Raw genomic sequence first — 17,881 nt, 5'->3', positions numbered from 1 at the left:
ACATCATCCAAGGGTATACAAAAGTCCATTTCAAAAATTAAGCCATTCTCCGTCTTCTCCTGTGGTCTATGCATAAAACTGAGAAGGTGGGTACAGTACATCTAAAAAGACATTAAAAAAGACCAGCTAGGTAGACACCACAAGTACGCATAAGCTAGGGAGTATGACCTAGACCTGGTAGTCATAAGGCGATCTATCTCAATTACCTCGGGAGTCACCAGGTAATAATAGCCCCTATAAACTACTGAAAAACTACTAGTACAACATAAATTCTTAGCGGTGATCTCCCTATTCGAGCTATCCACATGCCGTATGTTGTATGGTCGACTTGACTTCAGGTATATGCGAGCCCCTAATGATTCCGATACTCCTTACTTCGATCTCTTTTCTGGTCTGTATAATTTGGGTAAGTGTATAAAGCACGCACCTACACATTCACAAAGCAGGCGACCTCCCAGTCAAGTAGGCTATTTCAAAATTTAACCCTTTTAAATCTTGGCTTTGACAGTCAGATATTGGATGACCTGCAAAAAATGAAAGCAAAAGTCCACGAGCATGTAGTTCGAGTTAACACCTCCATGTTCGGAGTCGGGTGAACTATTTTGGTCTAACTCGATTGCATTAGACGCTTCGTGCCCTATGTGACCCTTGTTAACATGCATTGTTTTGTTAAAACCCAATTTATGGCGGGTGTATTTTCTACTGTAGATTTAGTCTCATAGAATATATAAAGTCTCGCCGTTTTTTGAAACATCCAATGGAACTTTAACCTGTTGAATCTTTTACTTTGTCCTATATCAAGCTACAGAGGTTTTCTTTGTGGATTTATCATGGAAGAAAACCCTAAGTTGTACAAATATGGCGTGGCCATTTTGCTGTTTGCAAGTCAACCCCGACAATGGAGTAGAAACATCTCGCTAACCGAAGTTGATACTTTTATCATACAGGTCGTTGGCTACCCGCTGTGGAATGTCATTTACAATCTACTATTTCATCCACTACGAGACTATCCCGGGCCAAAACTCTTTTCAGCATCCACATTCACCATCTACTACTATCGTGTCCGTGGTCTGGGGGCCAAGGTAATCCCGGCACTTCATGAAGAGTACGGTCCAATCGTTCGAATCTCACCCAACGAACTGAGTTATATCAAGAGTCAGGCATGGAAAGACATTTTTGGACATCGGACCGGAGGCAAACCAAGTTTCCCTAAAGATCCCGTTCAACTGGGCCCTAATCCTCCTGGCTCAGAGGGAATTATGCGCTCAGATGATGGTAGTCACGGTCGTCAGAGACGGGTATTTTCTCATGCATTCTCCGACAGGGCCTTGAAGGAGCAGGAATCAATGATCCATCAATATGTCGAAATGTTAGTCAAGAGGCTGAGAATGATCGCCACGGCGCAAAAGATTGATTCATCATCGAAAGGGGCACAGGCTGACATGGTGAAGCTGTACAGCTTCGCCACCTTCGACATCATGGGAGACCTAACCTTTGCTGAACCTCTGAATATGCTCAGAGATGGTGAATATGTCCCATGGGTGCAATCGATTTTTGCAACTGTCAAATTCATTAGTCTAAGCCATGCCATGCGGAGGTTTAACCTGGAATCCCTCTTTAGGATGCTTCTTCCCCAATCGATTAAGCAAAAAAGACAGGAGCACATCCGATTTACCAATGAAAAGGTCGATCGTCGTATGGGTTTCAAAACGGATAAACCCGATATCTGGAGTTTGGTCATCAAAAATGCTGGCAAGGATATTTCCAACGGTGAGATGTACTCAAATGCGGGCACATTCATGATCGCGGGAACCGAGACCACAGCGACTGTCCTGAGTGGTTTGACGTGGCTACTTTGCAAGAATCCAGAAGTGTTGCAGAAGCTCAAAGATGAAATCCGCGAGCTTGGGGATAGAGAAAGTCTCACTATTACCAAATTGCAGCGATTAGTATACCTAAACGCCTGTCTCAATGAGGGTCTCAGGATGTATCCTCCAGTTCCAGATGCAAGTATGAGATTGGTTCCCAAGGGTGGTGCAATCATCTGTGACAAGATGGTTCCTGAAGGTGTAAGTTTTTGGTGTCTCGCGAGATTTGTGAATATGTTCAGGGATATGTACTAACCTTTCTCTGTTGCTATATCTATAGGTCACAGTTGGAATTCCCCATCTTGCAGCCTATCATTCAGCCAGGAATTTCACTGAGCCTATGAAGTTCTTACCTGAGCGTTGGCTTCCTGGTGCCGAGCGATTCAAGGATGATCAGAAATCGGTATTTCAGCCATTCTCTTTCGGCCCTAGAAACTGTCTGGGCAAAAAGTGAGTTCTCTGTTCTTATATATACTTGAACGGTTTTCTGATATTTCATCCAGCCTTGCATATCACGAGATGCGTCTTATCATTTCATCTATCCTCTTCGAATTTGATATCAGCCTGGTTGACAACGATGATAATTGGCTAGACCAAAAGAACTATGAGTTATGGGAGAAGAAGCCGCTCTTTGTGCGTTTGACTCCTGCGAATTAAGTTGCCCAGGCGGTTTGTGTCAAGAAGGCATTGCCACGCATAGGTTTTCCTTCTATTTTCCGGTCTTTGTTTCATGGTGGCTCGCATAGCCCAAAGGTACTTCTCTACTTCTCAGCACATAATTATGACCTTGGAATAAGACAACCAAAAACTTGCATAGCATACATGCAGGTTCGCCCTGTGCGTTTTCTAAAACTTGATATTCCATCTAGCGTTGACTTGGAAATTCTTTCTTAGTAGCTCCGTAATAGCTTATCGACACCCACGAGGGTCTATAAAATGTAGAATGTGTACAAGATACTTTCTGTTGGACACGATTTGACGGGGATATACAATGAGATCAATTCAGATGCAAATCCGTGGTATCAAGGAAATATTCCTTTCTCGAGTGCATCAAAAATTAGGGAGAAAAAAGTAACGCCCATCGCCATACAATGCAAGTGGAACACGGGATAAAGGACATGCCAAATCATGCCCTGATCACCTTCCTCTTTTCCTTCTTTTTCTTCTCCGCGCCTGCCCCTGAGGGCTCGCCGCCCATTCCACCCATACCCCCTAGTCCCCCTAGTCCACCTAGTCCACCCAACATATTGCTCAGTCCGCCCATTCCGCCCATTTGACTCATCATTTCCGACATGTTGGGCATTCCCTCCATGCCCTGCATACCCTGCATCTCGGCCATTGCGTCCTTGAGGGGGTTGTCACTGACACCACCACCGCTGTAGGCAGGTGAATGGATAGGGAGGATCGTTCCGATCTTCCAACCCCGTGGGGCAGCAGGAGCTGCTGGAAGCTTCTCAGGCATGGGCAGGCCACGGATTCGTAGCCGGTAGGGTGATTTTTCGGTCGTGGGGTTAGCCTTCAGGTACTGTGCGACGAGAATATAGAGATGGTGCTCTAAGCAGCAATGTCAGTTCAGATCCAGCAGAGAGAACCATTCACTCCATCAAAGGTATCAACCACGTACTGTTCTTGATCTTCGGGTTGGCTAATTGGCCATCCTCGTTCTTGACCTGCACACGCACACGACCGGGATTCGCCCAATCCTTAGGATGCAGCTTCTCAGGCTCCAATCCCGCATTTAAGCCAAGCATCTGGACGGCATCAACGATATCCCGCGCAAGAGGGTTTTCCACTGCGAGCTCCGCGCCGACTTTGCGACCCTCGGCGCGCGATCGGGTCTTGTCGAAGTACACTGGGTACAAGCATGAGAAGTGTCGGGGAATCTCGCGCTGGGGTTCAGGCACCGGCATTGATGGCATGGGCATCTGTTGTTGTTGGGGTTGAGGTGCAGCCTTGCTTGGGATATTTACGGGTGAGATGATGGCATTTCTGGGGAGGTCCTCGTCAGAGTCGTAAGAAGGGGCGATCTCTTCTGGGTCGGAGTCAGAGACTTCCTCGATTTGGGCGTGATGCGACATTGTGGAGGGTTGAATTTGTGGAATGGGGAGTTGTCTGGGGAAGGCCGCGGGAATTGTGGCCAAGTCAGAGGGGCAGAATGTAGAGTGTGCGGGCGGTGGGACGTGGGGATGTCTGGTCCACGTTCAACTGAGTGAACGTCGATATTAAATAGTATATTATGTCTATAATTTGAGACAATAATCTTAAATCTACAAGAAAACCTCATTGCGTCAATCATTATGAAAAAATAGTAACTACATACTCTATATAATGTCCTATTAATATCTTATTAATATCCCATTAAGGAATCCAAACCGAACTATAGCCAACTGTATTCCTATAATACGCACATATATAATGATATCGTTCCCAGATATATTCCCAATCCATGAGTCATTGCCAATCACCAATCTAAAGCTTTCTCTTCAAACGCTGATAGACCAGATAGACCAGATAGGAAATCTAATCGGCCAAAGGTCCGTCCCCCCGCCCCCGGACCAATAGAGGGCTCGGCTTCTTCCTTTCGGCATGCCGAACCCACTTAGCCCCGCAGGACAGACCATTGCCTCGGGTGAAACATCGAACAGATATCCACGGCTATATAAGGCTTTACCTGGTCTCTTCAAGCTTGCTTTCTTTCAATCACATTTCTCTAAATTTCAATCATGACCAACGGTATGTCAATTGCATGCAATATCTTGGAATTTTCCTCATTCTGATATACTTCCCAGAAACCAAGACTAGTGCTATTCTCCACCGAGACACACGCTTTGTCCCAAAGAAGGCCATTGGTGGCAAGGGGTGCTACATCTTTCTGGAAGATGGGACTAAATTTCTCGATGCCACAGGTGGCGCGGCTGTATCTTGTCTAGGGCACGGTAACGAGCAGGTCGCCCAGATCATCAAGGATCAGATGGATCAGATATCCTACTGTCATTCTGCCTTCTTCGGCACTCAGGTAGCCGAGGATCTTGCCAAACTCCTAGTTGACTCTGCTGGAGGAAAACTATCCAAGGTCTTTATAACCAGCTCAGGTGAGTCAAGGCAGCCCTTGTGAGAACTAAAAATTCAGTCCCCACATACAGTGCTGACACCATCCAGGGTCTGAGGCTGTCGAGGCTGCACTTAAGCTAGCGCGCCAATATTTCTTGGAGCTTCCAACTCCCCAAACTGAGCGTACCAGGTTCATTGCACGTCTTCCATCCTACCACGGTACCACGCTGGGGGCCCTCTCAGTTGGTGGCCATGTTCAGCGTCGGGAACCATTTGAACCACTTCTCTCCAAGAACGTATCCCATGTGTCCCCATGCTATGCATACCGTGGGAAGCGGGAGGGCGAGTCTGATGCAGACTATGTGGCACGTCTGGCAGCCGAGCTAGAGGCTGAATTCCAACGTGTCGGACCCGAAACTGTGTGCGCATTTATTGCAGAGCCGGTTGTTGGTGCGGTATGACTTCCCATCTTAAAATCTAGATTACCACATCATTTTGACCTATACTCATTAGGCTCTCGGCTGTGTCCCCGCAGTACCAGGGTACTTCCGTGCAATGAAAGCCGTTTGCGAGAAGCACGGCGCTCTCTTGATTCTTGACGAGATTATGAGCGGCATGGGCCGTTCCGGGACCTTGCATGCTTGGGAGCAAGAGGATATTGTTCCCGATATCCAGACCATTGCAAAGGGTCTGGGTGGTGGATACGCGCCTGTGTCGGCCATCTTGATTAATGACTCCATTGTGCAAACAATGGATAAAGGCACCGGGCAGTTCCGCCACGGACAGACATACCAAGGCCATCCTATCTCGTGTGCTGCTGCGTTTGCAGTACAAAAAACTATCCAGGAACAGTCTCTCGTGGAAAATGTGCGGACCATGGGTGCTTACCTTGAGACACAGTTGAAGCAGCGGTTCGAGAGTCATCCTTACGTGGGAGATATTCGCGGGAAAGGATTGTTCTGGGGTGTAAGTTCCATGTTCCTGTATTCGATATTGCACGACCAACAAAAGAGACATGTTACTAACTCTTTTCAGCTTGAATTTGTCCAAGACAAAGCCACGAAAGAGCCATTTGACCCCAAGGATCGTCTATGCTACCGGATCCAGGAGAAGGGTCTAGAGCCGGAGCACAGTATCTCGCTATATGGCTGCTCTGGTACCGTGGATGGAACTAAAGGAGATCATCTTATACTCGCGCCGCCTTATATTGTGTCGAAAGAGGAGATTGATATCATTGTTGATACGCTGGAGAAAGTTCTGAAGGAGGTTTTTGCTACCCTGTAAAGTCCACTCTTCAAAAATCCACTTGCATAGCCTTAAAATGTGCTTAAAATGTGCAATTATTTAATCAATTTCATTTTGTTAGAAAAAGAACTACCGGAAGACACATTAAATGACGAAGCAGATGTAGAAAAGTGAAGTCAAGTAATGTGAATGCTGGGATATTTCATTATTATACAAGTACATGAGATCAAGCATGAGCCTCAATGGCAGCCGCTTTCTTCCTATCCGCCATTTCAATCCCTTTCGGCCCGTTGGCAGAGCCGCTAAGCGCCGCGTCCTGATGAATCGAGCTCTCCGCCCACAGTCCAGCCACAGTCTCAATGGCCCGCTCGACGACTACACGAATGCGGTCTCGCAGTACAGGGTTTGCACACTCGACTTCCAGATCCTCAAGCCACACACGGGCAATATGCTTGTCCACCCTGATCTCAATGCCAGGGACGGGAACACCCATTGTGATAAGACGATCCAGCTCCGCAGCCTCGATTTCGGCAATTCGTTCTTCGTTCATCTCTTCGCCATCTTCTTGTGGGCCGAGTGCGAGATCAGCGGGGACTCGGGGGCGCTCAATAGGGCCAATGTTGTCGCCGCCGAACTGGGCCTCGAGCATCATCAGCATACGAGCAAGCCGCTCTTGGGGTCCAGACTGAGAATGAGGGTTCGGAAGTGAGGGTATTTCCGTGTCATCATCGTCATGGTGATGATGGTGGTGCTTGTTTTTGGCAGATTCTAGAACCGTAGTGATTAGCATAAGTAAAAAGGCGAAAAAGGATAGGGATTCATACGCTTTACGGAGGCTGGGCTGCTTTCAACTGTGAGAAGAACAGCCATAACTGCATCCGCCACTCCGTCGTTCATCATATTGCCTTCCCATTCCAACTCAACTTCGCGGGTGCGTGAGTGATGGCGAAGATACACACATCCCATAACTAGGAATGTCTGTGTCTCATCCGATGGAATCTCCTCATCAGCATCCTCTTGCTTTGAGGTGTCATCGGTATCCATTTTGCTCTTGCCGTTGGGCTCAGTCTTCTTGGTGTTTCCAATTTCTTCAATGGCTCCAAAAGTTCCCTCGAGGGCCCATCGGATCAAGTCCATACTCGCGGAGCTCAGAGTGATATGCTGCTTGCAAGTAATAGTCGTAGTTGTCAAGCCCGCGTACTCCTGTAAGTCGTCAGGTGCCATCAACGATAAGTTGAACCCATTTTGAACTAGGACTCCAGCCATGAGTTGGGCATCATCATTCTCCGATGGAGGCGCAAGCTCTGCGAGCTTGCCGACGACCTTGGCAATCTTGTCTTTTTTGAAAGGGATGCGAACTTCGTCGCAGTTTGCTGGGGTGTAGACTTTGACTTTCACCGCCTTATCTGCGTTAAGGCTAAGCAGTTTCGACTTCAGCCTCATCATCTGATGTTTTTCGCCGTGAACTAGGATCTTGGGGGAGTCAGTAAATTTCAAATAGGTTGGGTGGATGTCACACTTACCACAACTGGTGCTGCTACCTCCTCAATGAAAGTACGATTTTCCACGCCATCGACGTGGGCTGCAAAGCTGACCTCGTCAACAGTGCAACGGCGAGGGATCATGACCTTTTGATCCTCATCATTCACTCCGGGAACACGACCACGACCATGCCCAGTGGAAACCTTGGACATGACAGCCGGGATTTGATCAGGTTCATTGAGCAATCCCTTAGCCATAGTTCCTTCAACACTGTAACCGGTCATGACAACGCCGTTGCGATCACTGGGTGCCCATCTTTCCAGCAGCTCACGACTTGTTCCTGTCTGCAACATACCGGGGGAGGCAAGCATGACGCATCCTCCAACATCGTCGAAACGCTCCAAGCTGCGGAGACTTCGAACGAATCGGAAATCCCATGGTCCGACACTAACGCTCTTATTGCCGCTAGCCTCGGCCTCGGCCATGCGCTGCCGAAAGAGTCGCTTTATATTATCGTTCATGGCACCAATATATGTTTGGTACACGACCATGCATCGTCGTGCCATGTTTCCGATATAGTAGATAGGAAATTTCTGGAGTTCTGGGTGGGTTTCCCAATATTCATCAAGGATAAGAAGCAGCTCTTGGGCACGTCCAAGAGCGAAAACGGGCATCAGAACTCGACCTCCGCGGTTGAGAACGCTTGTGATTGATTTCATCAAGGCCGCCTCGCGTTCCAATCGAGGTGGATTGGATGAAATGCCGAATGTAGATTCCGTGATGAGAACATCGATCTTCGTGCCGCTGGGCACGGCGGCAGGAATCAAGTGTCTGTCTTCCTCGCGAGAGTAGTCTAGCCGGTTGATTAGCAATCTGCCTGGTATTGATGTAGGTCACAAAGGGTGTAATAAGTAAAACTCACCTCCTGTAAACAAAGTCACAAGTCCTGCAATATCAATTTTAAACATGGCAGCTCCGAGAACATGCCCGGCGGGGTACGGTGTAATACGGATGCCATTGATCGTATGTGTTGTGTAAAAGTCGATGGTTTCAATCATGGGAAGCGTTGACAGGTGATCACGCTCAGTGTATAATGTAGTGCGTTGATCAGAGGAAGAGGATGTGTTGCTGACTCGGACATTGTCTTGAATAAGCCATTTGTAGATTGCTCGGGTTGCTGGAGTCATGAAGACTCTTCCTTTGAAATTTGTCTTGCTGAGAACATATGGGAGGGCGGAAGAATGGTCAACGTGGAAACTATACAAATCATACTGTTAGTCAACTGCGATAACCATGAACAAACGCGCAGGAGAAAGCACTCGAATTCGAGACTCAAAGGGTACAGTGATAGAAGAAATATATGCATGACATTGAATTGTATTGGGCTTCTCATATATATGCAGGGGAATGTGTTCTTCCACTGAGGCAGCTGAGACAGTAGACTGCCAAATAACCCAGGTGCCTCATATGGGTAAGTGTAGAATGATCTCCAGTCGTGCTTGCCATGATTCCATATAATTTGTAAATAAAACAAAAGATGCACGTACTGGCTGATTAAAAGAACGTCCACTGTGCTCAGATCGAATTCATCAAAGAAAGGAAGTGCGGAGAAGCCTTCTTTCGCCGGGTGCATGCCCGCATCGAGCTAGAGAAGCCAAGGAGGTCAGTATCTGCGACTCCATTATTCATTCCAGCTGAGACTTACCATCACTGTCTTGCCCTTATATTCCAGGATGTGGCAACTCCGTCCAACTTCATTACCGCCGCCGAGACAGTAGAATGCCAGTTCGTCTGATGGGTCAACGGGCTCATCGTCAACGGCTGTTCCCATTGCTGAAGCTTTACGCTTGGAGGCCATGGTGTCAAGAACTAATTGGGTAAGTTGTCAGGGGAATGACAGATTTCTGAGAATGAGTTTGAGAAGGCTAGTTGAAGGGTACTAGCACCCGCGTCGCACGATAAAGCCCAGGATATCAATATGAGCTCAGCGCAACACCCATGACTTGCGCAACAAAGGCTATGAGAAATTCAGCTGCTGCAGGTATTAAAGCAGACAGTCAATGCACTTTTGAAGACTGGATGTGATTCAATAGAAGAGTGATTTCATTCGCAGCAGACGAAACCTCACCTGGACACCCGCAGATTTGGAGAGCTTAGTCAAGCTCAGTCACGTGTGTCGCGATCCGCGATCCGCGGAGCAGAGTTCGACCACCTAGAAAGCTCCTTACCACATCACGCATCACTGTCTCCCCGATTACTGTTACTTTCGCGCTCGAGTCAACTATTTTACGGTTTCTGTGTCGCGTATATGGTTTGAATTCAATATTGAGATGGTCAAAGGTGGTGGAAGCTGGTGGTGCGAGCAATCCGCTCAGTTTAACGGCCACGCGTGGACCTCGATTCATCTAGGCTACGACGGCTCGGCGCAATAGCCTTTATCTCATTCAAAGTTCAATTTTGCCCTCAATCGGCAGTCACAATGGCACAAGCTCGGCATCCACAGCAGCAGGCACCCCCGCCGCCACAGTTTTCCTCGCAACCTTTCTCCCCACCTGTCTCGTCCCCATCCCCAAACTCGGTAGCATCTCCTGTGAATGGAGGCGTTGCCCCCCCTCCATCCAAACGACCTCGCCTCTCTCCTCTGCCACCTTCTCAAACCCAGTCTCCTTACGGTTCTCCGAGCTTCAACGCGGTTCAACTACCACAAAATCCCTCTCCAATGAACGGAGCACCGATGAATATGAGCATGAATATGAACATGTCGACGACGCCTGCCCCCGCTCCTCCTGGGACCATGGGTCCTCCTTCTCGCCCAGTGGACAAAACAACAGATGCTGCTGAGCTGACAGATGTCCTAGCGTCATCTGGAATTGATGTGAGAGAAGAGGAAGCATTTCTCACACAGAGCTTTTCAGGGCAGAATGCGCAGGCGCAGCCTTCCCATCGAGGACCACAGTCCCAATACCCGCCACCTATCAACACCTCTTTCACGTCTCAAGGCTCCACCCCGGGAACTCCCTCGGCTTCAACCAGCTTCGGTGATTTGCCTCAAATCAAACCGGCGACTACGCACGACTCGTTCACCGGTCCATCATCTCAGGCACATGTCCCCTTCAAAGACCCTAATGAACCGACCCGCGAGGACACCATCGCAGCAAGGCGAGCACAGTATCACATCCAAGAGCCATTCTTGATCACAAAACTCCTCGAGCAGAAGCTCCAGAAGCGAGGCTTCGACCTTGGTGTTCGGATTCCTTCGGAGGGCCTTTTTCATCCAGTACCTGGCCGTCCACAGCCGATCGAAGTTACTGGTCCAGATGGCTCTTCTGTGGTGCGCACTGGTCAGACAATTCTCAACCAAGAAGGTGCCCCTCTCGTGGACATACTGAATCTTCTATCTATTTCCACCGAAGAAAGATTCAGGGGCGTCATCGACTACGCCTCGACTCTTGCTCGTAGTCGCCGAGCCCATTCTCACGGCGTAGTTCCCAATGAGTGGAAAGATGTCGCGAAACCCCTTGGGCAGGCTACGGGGGGCATCCAGACCCCTGTGAAACGTACGATTCTGCTCATCATTCCTACTCAACTGACTTGATACTAATGAATTTGGCAGGTCCTCATGCTACCATGGAATCCTCCAGCACAAAGTCGAATGCGGCAAGATACAGAGCATTCATCCACCGAGAGAGTTCACAAGAGGAAAGACGCGCAGCAAAGCGTGCTAAACGCAACAGCAATGCCATTCTCGATGAGGCTGTTCGAGCCGAGTCTGTAGATCCAATAGGATCTGCACCCTCGACACCCCTCGGCGAAAGGGCGCCTACGCTCGACAAAAAGTCAGTGAGCAAGAAAGAAGCGAAGAAAATGCAGGACTCCAAAGCAACGGAAGCCCAGCAGCATGCACAGTCTGTGGAGACGGCCCGCATGGCTTTGTCCGGGGGTGGTCGCAGTATGTTCGGCGCCAAAAAGTCGTACTCGTGGTTGAAGCCCGGTGGTAAATCCAGTGGATTCTCGTCTCCCTCACGTCCGACTCCTTCCACACCCACCGCCGGTCCTGAAAAGTCCGGTGCCGGTGAATCCACCCCCAGTCAGACTCAGCGGCGCCTCGGAATATGGCGTGAAGATCAAGAGAAGGGGTTGGGTATTCAGGTCAGAGATGTTTTGTTCATGCTGGAAGCGGATGGACGGGCGACCCGACATGTGCAGAGGGGTTACCTGAAGGACCCCAAAGAGGATCGGGATCGAAACTAAGGATCGAACTAACCGGATCATAAATGTTTGTAATCTTATTTTCTTGTGTCCCTAATTTCTTTATTGGCCCATGGGAGCCCTATGGCTTCGGGCATCAGGAGTTCTTGCATTCTCTGCGTGTGTATGGTGGCGTTGGCTGGCTTATGGGGGTTGTCAGGTTGTCAGGCCATGATCTTTAATTCCATTCAACTTTAGGATGAGCGTACATCTTTTGTGAGAGGATAGCCGAACTAGGAACTTTCTTGTACCTCGATGGATTATCCCTCTCTCGTCGCTTTTGGATATGTTTCCCCTTAGCCATACGTACTAGTAGGGTGATAAATAAGTATTATAGATCTTTTGGAGAGACTCTTTCTTCTTCCTGATCAGGATCGCTGCTTTCTAGTTCTCACGACCACACGCTAGGTCGGTCTAGATATAGTTAGTTATCAAGTTACTAAGTTAAAATATCTAGTTTCGGCAATACAAATTGTTTGGAGCTCAAATTCCTCGAACAACCTGGATTTCAAGTTTGTTCAATGAATAATCTAACTCTCTCGAATTGCTACATGTGTCTGGCTATCCTTCGTGATATTGAATATGCCCTGTAAATGTCAACTCGGAGAGCAAGTCAAGTAATCGGCTCGAAGCCATCTGGTAAATCTCCGCCTATGATCCAGCTCATCACCAAATCCGCAAAGAGCTGTGGTTCATCCGCGTTCCACGGATGACGCATTCCCCGGTGCTGCACCAGCCTACTCCCGTTGTCGGACATCGTCTCGAACAGTCGGCGAGAATGGTCAACATTATCGGCGCCAAGTCCTTCTCTCGTTGCGGCTACCACCAATGACCGGGCTGTGATAGGCTGCAAATCTCGTGATGAAAACAGTATACTGAAGATATCGCACGTTGTAGATAAAGACCCTTTCCCGCTATGGAACCGCTCCCATTCCACAGTCGGCTTTTGTACGAATCCGCTAGTCCGCTGCGCAGCGTAGACTAGGTATGGCAATATAGGAGAGACAAGGTTTTGCGTAAAGAGGTTAAACCCAGAAAGGGTCAAAGTTTGGATACGCTCAGGATACTGCGCGGCCATAGCAGCGGCGATATGCGCGCCAATACTCATAGCGACTACATGAGCTATTCGCTCATGCGTTTGGGCTTCGATCAGATCTGCAAGACGACGAGCGGCGTCGTTGATTTCTAGAGGTTTGGTCTCAAGCGATCGTCCATGGGCAGGGAGGTCGGGAATTAGTACATGGTAGCCCTGGGCGACGAGAAGTGGCCACACAACGTCCCACTCCTGGCCATCGGAGAAGCCGCCATGGATAAGGAGAATCGTCGCTTTGTTGGAAGATGAGTTGTACGACGTATATGAAATGAGTGTTTCTGACATTCTGATGGAAGGGTGGGTTGAAAATCACGATTTCGACGGGGGTTTGAGATGTGGAAGGGAAAGCACCAAGCTAGTGCTGGTCATGGCTGTCTGCGAAGCGACGCTCCTGAGACGCTAAGGCAAGTTGCTTATCCTTCAACAAATACGCCGTACTGTACTTTAGAAACGGTACTCAGAACCAATGGCGCCAATTGCTCTGCCCGTCGTCACGCGGCGATGAGCTACTTGAGAGCACCACCACTTCCAAGGTCGTCTTCAGCTCCATTTCCATTGAAAGTCAGACATCGATTCCGTCAGACAAAGAAAGTCGCAGTGGGAGGGTTCAATTTGTGTTATCGTTGATACCGCCTTCTTGGTCCATAGTTAGTGTAATGCCTCACGAAGCTAGGAGATATATTCGAAGTGTTAGAATAGGATATTGAACATATATAGAGTAAAAGACGCTTGGAGAGAAGACGAGTGAATATCTTCATCACTTAGGTTAGGAAACAATCTGCTTAGATATCTGAGACTTTGAGAGCGATCCGCTCTTAATTAGAAAATAGAAGGAGACTTTTTAATTCCTTTCCTACGTCCTATGTTGTATGGCCATAACGCGCGCCTAAGCGCCCTCATAAAAGCGGCAGTGCATTTGTATACACCAGTATCTACAGATCTACTTGGGTTTACTTTGGAATTGCCTGACTTTTAGATATCTCTTACTCGATAATTCATAATTCTTGCATTAATCTAGTAGTAAGCTTATAGGCAATGACTATGTAGGTATTCTTTGTATAGATTATCTGAGGTTTTATTCAGTTGATATATATTGACATTTTCTATGATCTCTATACAACCCTTGTCTCTCAATTGTTTTCCCTTCCTCTTATATCCAACAGCCCATTGACGACTACCCCATCGGTTTTTAGTTTGATTATCTATTATACCTATACCTATACGCAATGCGCTTGCGTGTTTCCTAATCTCGATGCTGACTCAGTTGGAATGTCAGGTGGTATACGGGAGGAGAGAGTCCTGATATCGGCGATTTCCTGGGATTTCCCGGGATTTGCTGTGGGTTTTAATGTTTGATATACTCTTGGATCTTGGTATTCTCAATATTCTCGATATTCTCGATATTCTTGACCATCGAAGTTCTCCATTCCTTGTGGATTGGATTCGGCTAAGCCAGGGCTTGGACGCGATGCTCCATTTCCGGTGGCGCGCCCCCCCCCCAAGGCCCCTCAAGGCCCCTCTAGGACTTTAAATCCTTTTAATTACATTCATGGCTGTGTTGGAATGAGGAGATAATAACCCGCCTTTTCTCCCTAGAGGCCCATGCGCCTCTAGGTTGAGGTTTTTCTATTTCGTATGTATAGAATAGGCAAATAATGTATAATATAGGTATTTAATGTCTTAAAGACTTGAAATAGAGTCCAAAAAAGTTCAATTCAAATATCAATAACATTAATTAAGAGTATTTCAGGCAACGAATGATAATTTTATAGAAGATCCTAAGAATTAATAGGCCCCAAATGCAAAATCCCAAGTTGATCGGCAACGGGTCCCAACTCTCCGACTCTTCCATCATCACTCATCTTTGCCTCCAGGCCCTTCCCTCCCCACCTCGTTTACCACAGATGTCGCCAAGTTCTCCAATGATCTTTGCTTCACTTCCTTGTCTTCAAATTGTCGAGGAAATGCAACGCATTTGAAAAAACAGTCTTTCCCACCTTGCCTCCCCGACCGCCTCAGCCCGTCATCTTCACGTCTCCCCAGAGATCTCCTTCCGGACACACTTGTCAACCTCAATCTCTGTCGGCTTGGTTCTTCTCTGGCTGGCTAGTCCTGCCTTGAGATCCCTGTCTCCACCGAGGAAGAGTGACGCGCGAAATCAACTATTGGTCATAAATTAGACCAATCTTCTCTTCACCACCTTGATACCGTTCGTGTGACGGGATACCTTCGTGCACAATGTCCACCCCGTCCACGGCCACTGCCACGCATCCTTCTCATCATCAGGCTTACGGATATCCTCACCACCCTTCGTATCAGCCGAATAACTCCTACCCGACTTCGACCGCAGCCGCAGGAACTCGCCTCGCGAACCCCTACGCCATTTCTGTCCCCTCTCCGACAACGACAACCCTTCCCTACACCCAACCTCCGAGAATCCCCCCCGCGACAACAACTCCGTCGGCTATGACCCACCAGAGTGGCTCCAGCGTGGCTCCCTCCGTTGGCGGTCGGAGAAAGAAACCAGACTGGACCGAGTTCTACAAGAATGGCCTTCCTAAAGAAGTCATTGTGATCGACGACAGTCCCGGTCCAGAGCCATCGAATGGTGACCCTGCTCCTCCTGCAACTGCATCTGCCAGACCAGCTCCTGCGGCTCCTCAGCCCGCTGGAAAGAGGCGGCGGACGGGGATTGAAACTGCCTATGACCTGGGTCACTATGACCGCCCGTCATTTTCAATCAATCCCCAACATTACGGCGAGGAATCCTCCGCCACGTCCTTATCGACCGATCGAACTGCATCCTTACACACAACAGCTCCGACTTCGCTTGGCTCACAGGGCAGTTCGGGAGCAAGCAATGGTGTATACTACGAGGATGGTTCTATCGGTCAAAAGCGGAAACGCGCCACTCGAAAATCCACCCGCGACGAACAGAAGCGACGAGAGTTGGAGACTGCAGGTGATGCTTTCCTGAGTTATGTCCCACCTCCGAAGCCGCCCATCAAAGCAAAGGATGTCCCTGTGCCGGTCGTTCGTGATGTGAGTATTTTATCTTTGCCATCTCTTTTTGTGCAAATCCACTGACAAAATTTGCCCGAGCAGTACACCAGTTCTCAAAACAAGAAGTTTGACGATGATGATGGCCATTACATTGTCACACCCGACACGCCATTGACAGATCGATGTGAGTGAAAAGAACTATCTCCGGTATTAAGTTGACTATGCTAACTCCCCTTGATAGACTCTGTGATCAAACTTCTAGGTCAAGGTACATTCGGCAAAGTTGTCGAAGCTTATGATAAGCAGCGCAAGGCTCGCTGTGCGGTCAAAATTATACGCTCGATTCAAAAGTATCGCGATGCGTCTCGAATCGAGCTGCGAGTCCTATCAACTCTGGCTTCGAATGACAAAACCAACCGCAACAAATGCATCCACCTTCGGGACTGCTTTGACTTCCGGAATCACATTTGCATTGTCACTGATCTACTAGGACAAAGCGTATTTGATTTCCTCAAGGGGAATGGGTTCGTGCCATTCCCAAGCAGTCAGATCCAGCAGTTTGCCCGGCAGCTGTTCACAAGTGTTGCCTGTAGGTTTTCCACATATATATCCATATATCAGACTACTAACCTATCAGTCCTTCATGACCTAAATCTTATCCATACCGACCTCAAACCCGAAAACATCCTCCTCGTCAGCAACGCCTATCAAACCTTCACTTACAACCGCACTATACCATCCTCTTCCCACGCTACAGCTCGCAACGCGCGACAGCGCCGCGTTCTCCTTGATGGTGAAATCCGACTCATCGACTTCGGTTCGGCCACCTTTGATGATGAATACCACTCATCTGTCGTCTCTACCCGTCACTACCGGGCCCCCGAAATCATATTGAACCTGGGATGGAGTTTCCCATGTGATATCTGGAGTATTGGGTGTATCCTGGTGGAATTTTTCACTGGAGATGCACTGTTCCAGACACATGACAACCTTGAACACCTGGCGATGATGGAATCCGTCATTGGCAATCGAATCGACACGGCTTTGGTGAAGAAAGTCATGGCGGGCCGAGGTGGTAGTCTCAACTCTGCTTCTAAGTAAATATGGCCCCTTTCAATCTTGCTATAACAGAACCTAACTTTATCAGGTACTTTAACCGAAGCAAGATCGACTATCCCAATGCTGAAACGACCCGGGCCTCGCGGAAGTATGTGCGCGCGATGAAATCCTTGACAGTAAGTGTCCCGCATCTCTCTACCTGTGGGGCTTCCTTTTGACTGATTTCGTCTGCTATAGGAGTTCATCCCTACCAACACACCATTCAACCGTTCATTCCTGGATTTGCTGCAACAGATCTTTGTCTACGATCCCAAGAACCGGATCACTGCAAAGGAGGCCTTGAAGCACCCCTGGTTCAAGGAAACACTTGTTGACGATGGCACGGAGGCTCACCGGATCGGCCAAGGATTGCATCGCCAAGGACGCACCACCTAGGCCTCAGGTCCAGTTTGCACAGCTACAGTAGCCAACATTCGGCTTTTTCAACGACATCAGGAGGGAATTCACCGGCGTGAACAGGATCCAGCTATGGATAGAAGGCTCATATCTTGAGGGTAATCTTTTTCTCTATCGCGAATGGGACGGAATGGTGTTTGCACTTCGGAAAATCATGATCACGATGTTTCTTCTTTTTCTTTTTTAATTTCTTTTCGGTTCCTGGGGGTTTCCCCCGTCGACTCCTGCAGGTGTCACCTCATGCACGCTTCGTCTGTCTTTGTGACACCACATGGCAGCGGGCATTGGACCCTTGACCCTTGACCCTTGAGCAACCGGAATCACTGCATGTATCCTTGAGGGACCTATCCCCTGATGCTCTCCGGTTTTACTTTAT

General features: G+C 48.5%; 7 protein-coding genes across 7 annotated transcripts; 4 read left to right on the top strand and 3 right to left on the bottom strand.

The window, feature by feature from the left end:
- Positions 1-830: 830 nt before the first annotated feature.
- On the top strand, positions 831-2,525 carry PEX2_043100 (cytochrome P450; the record flags this gene model as incomplete). Its single annotated transcript, XM_016741585.1, has 3 exons — positions 831-2,069; positions 2,149-2,318; positions 2,372-2,525. The coding sequence occupies 3 exons, from the start codon at positions 831-833 to the stop codon at positions 2,523-2,525; spliced, it is 1,563 nt and encodes a 520-aa protein (XP_016603595.1).
- A 469-nt stretch (positions 2,526-2,994) lies between these two features.
- PEX2_043090 (RNA-binding signal recognition particle subunit SEC65) lies at positions 2,995-3,946 on the bottom strand (the record flags this gene model as incomplete). The annotated part of the gene is made up of 2 exons (XM_016741584.1): positions 2,995-3,422; positions 3,493-3,946. The coding sequence occupies 2 exons, from the start codon at positions 3,944-3,946 to the stop codon at positions 2,995-2,997; spliced, it is 882 nt and encodes a 293-aa protein (XP_016603594.1).
- A 645-nt stretch (positions 3,947-4,591) lies between these two features.
- On the top strand, positions 4,592-6,203 carry PEX2_043080 (aminotransferase, class III; the record flags this gene model as incomplete). Its single annotated transcript, XM_016741583.1, has 5 exons — positions 4,592-4,601; positions 4,658-4,960; positions 5,028-5,374; positions 5,433-5,885; positions 5,955-6,203. The coding sequence occupies 5 exons, from the start codon at positions 4,592-4,594 to the stop codon at positions 6,201-6,203; spliced, it is 1,362 nt and encodes a 453-aa protein (XP_016603593.1).
- A 187-nt stretch (positions 6,204-6,390) lies between these two features.
- Positions 6,391-9,504, bottom strand: ysh1 (cleavage polyadenylation factor subunit YSH1; the record flags this gene model as incomplete). The annotated part of the gene is made up of 6 exons (XM_016741582.1): positions 6,391-6,932; positions 6,989-7,637; positions 7,688-8,499; positions 8,569-8,903; positions 9,194-9,291; positions 9,352-9,504. The coding sequence occupies 6 exons, from the start codon at positions 9,502-9,504 to the stop codon at positions 6,391-6,393; spliced, it is 2,589 nt and encodes an 862-aa protein (XP_016603592.1).
- Positions 9,505-10,125: 621 nt separating this feature from the next.
- PEX2_043060 (uncharacterized protein) lies at positions 10,126-11,897 on the top strand (the record flags this gene model as incomplete). The annotated part of the gene is made up of 2 exons (XM_016741581.1): positions 10,126-11,203; positions 11,260-11,897. The coding sequence occupies 2 exons, from the start codon at positions 10,126-10,128 to the stop codon at positions 11,895-11,897; spliced, it is 1,716 nt and encodes a 571-aa protein (XP_016603591.1).
- A 610-nt stretch (positions 11,898-12,507) lies between these two features.
- PEX2_043050 (alpha/beta fold hydrolase) lies at positions 12,508-13,272 on the bottom strand (the record flags this gene model as incomplete). Its single annotated transcript, XM_016741580.1, has 1 exon — positions 12,508-13,272. One exon carries the CDS (start codon positions 13,270-13,272, stop codon positions 12,508-12,510), a length of 765 nt encoding a protein of 254 aa, XP_016603590.1.
- Positions 13,273-15,225: 1,953 nt separating this feature from the next.
- On the top strand, positions 15,226-17,484 carry PEX2_043040 (putative protein kinase (Lkh1); the record flags this gene model as incomplete). The annotated part of the gene is made up of 6 exons (XM_016741579.1): positions 15,226-16,029; positions 16,093-16,174; positions 16,232-16,579; positions 16,628-17,087; positions 17,138-17,225; positions 17,287-17,484. The coding sequence occupies 6 exons, from the start codon at positions 15,226-15,228 to the stop codon at positions 17,482-17,484; spliced, it is 1,980 nt and encodes a 659-aa protein (XP_016603589.1).
- Positions 17,485-17,881: the final 397 nt, after the last annotated feature.

The sequence above is a fragment of the Penicillium expansum genome (genome assembly GCF_000769745.1).
Source record: "Penicillium expansum strain MD-8 chromosome Unknown contig143, whole genome shotgun sequence".
Lineage (NCBI taxonomy): Eukaryota > Fungi > Ascomycota > Eurotiomycetes > Eurotiales > Aspergillaceae > Penicillium > Penicillium expansum.
The sequence above is the reverse complement of the archived record's forward strand: the minus strand, read 5'-3'. Positions and strand labels throughout refer to the sequence as shown.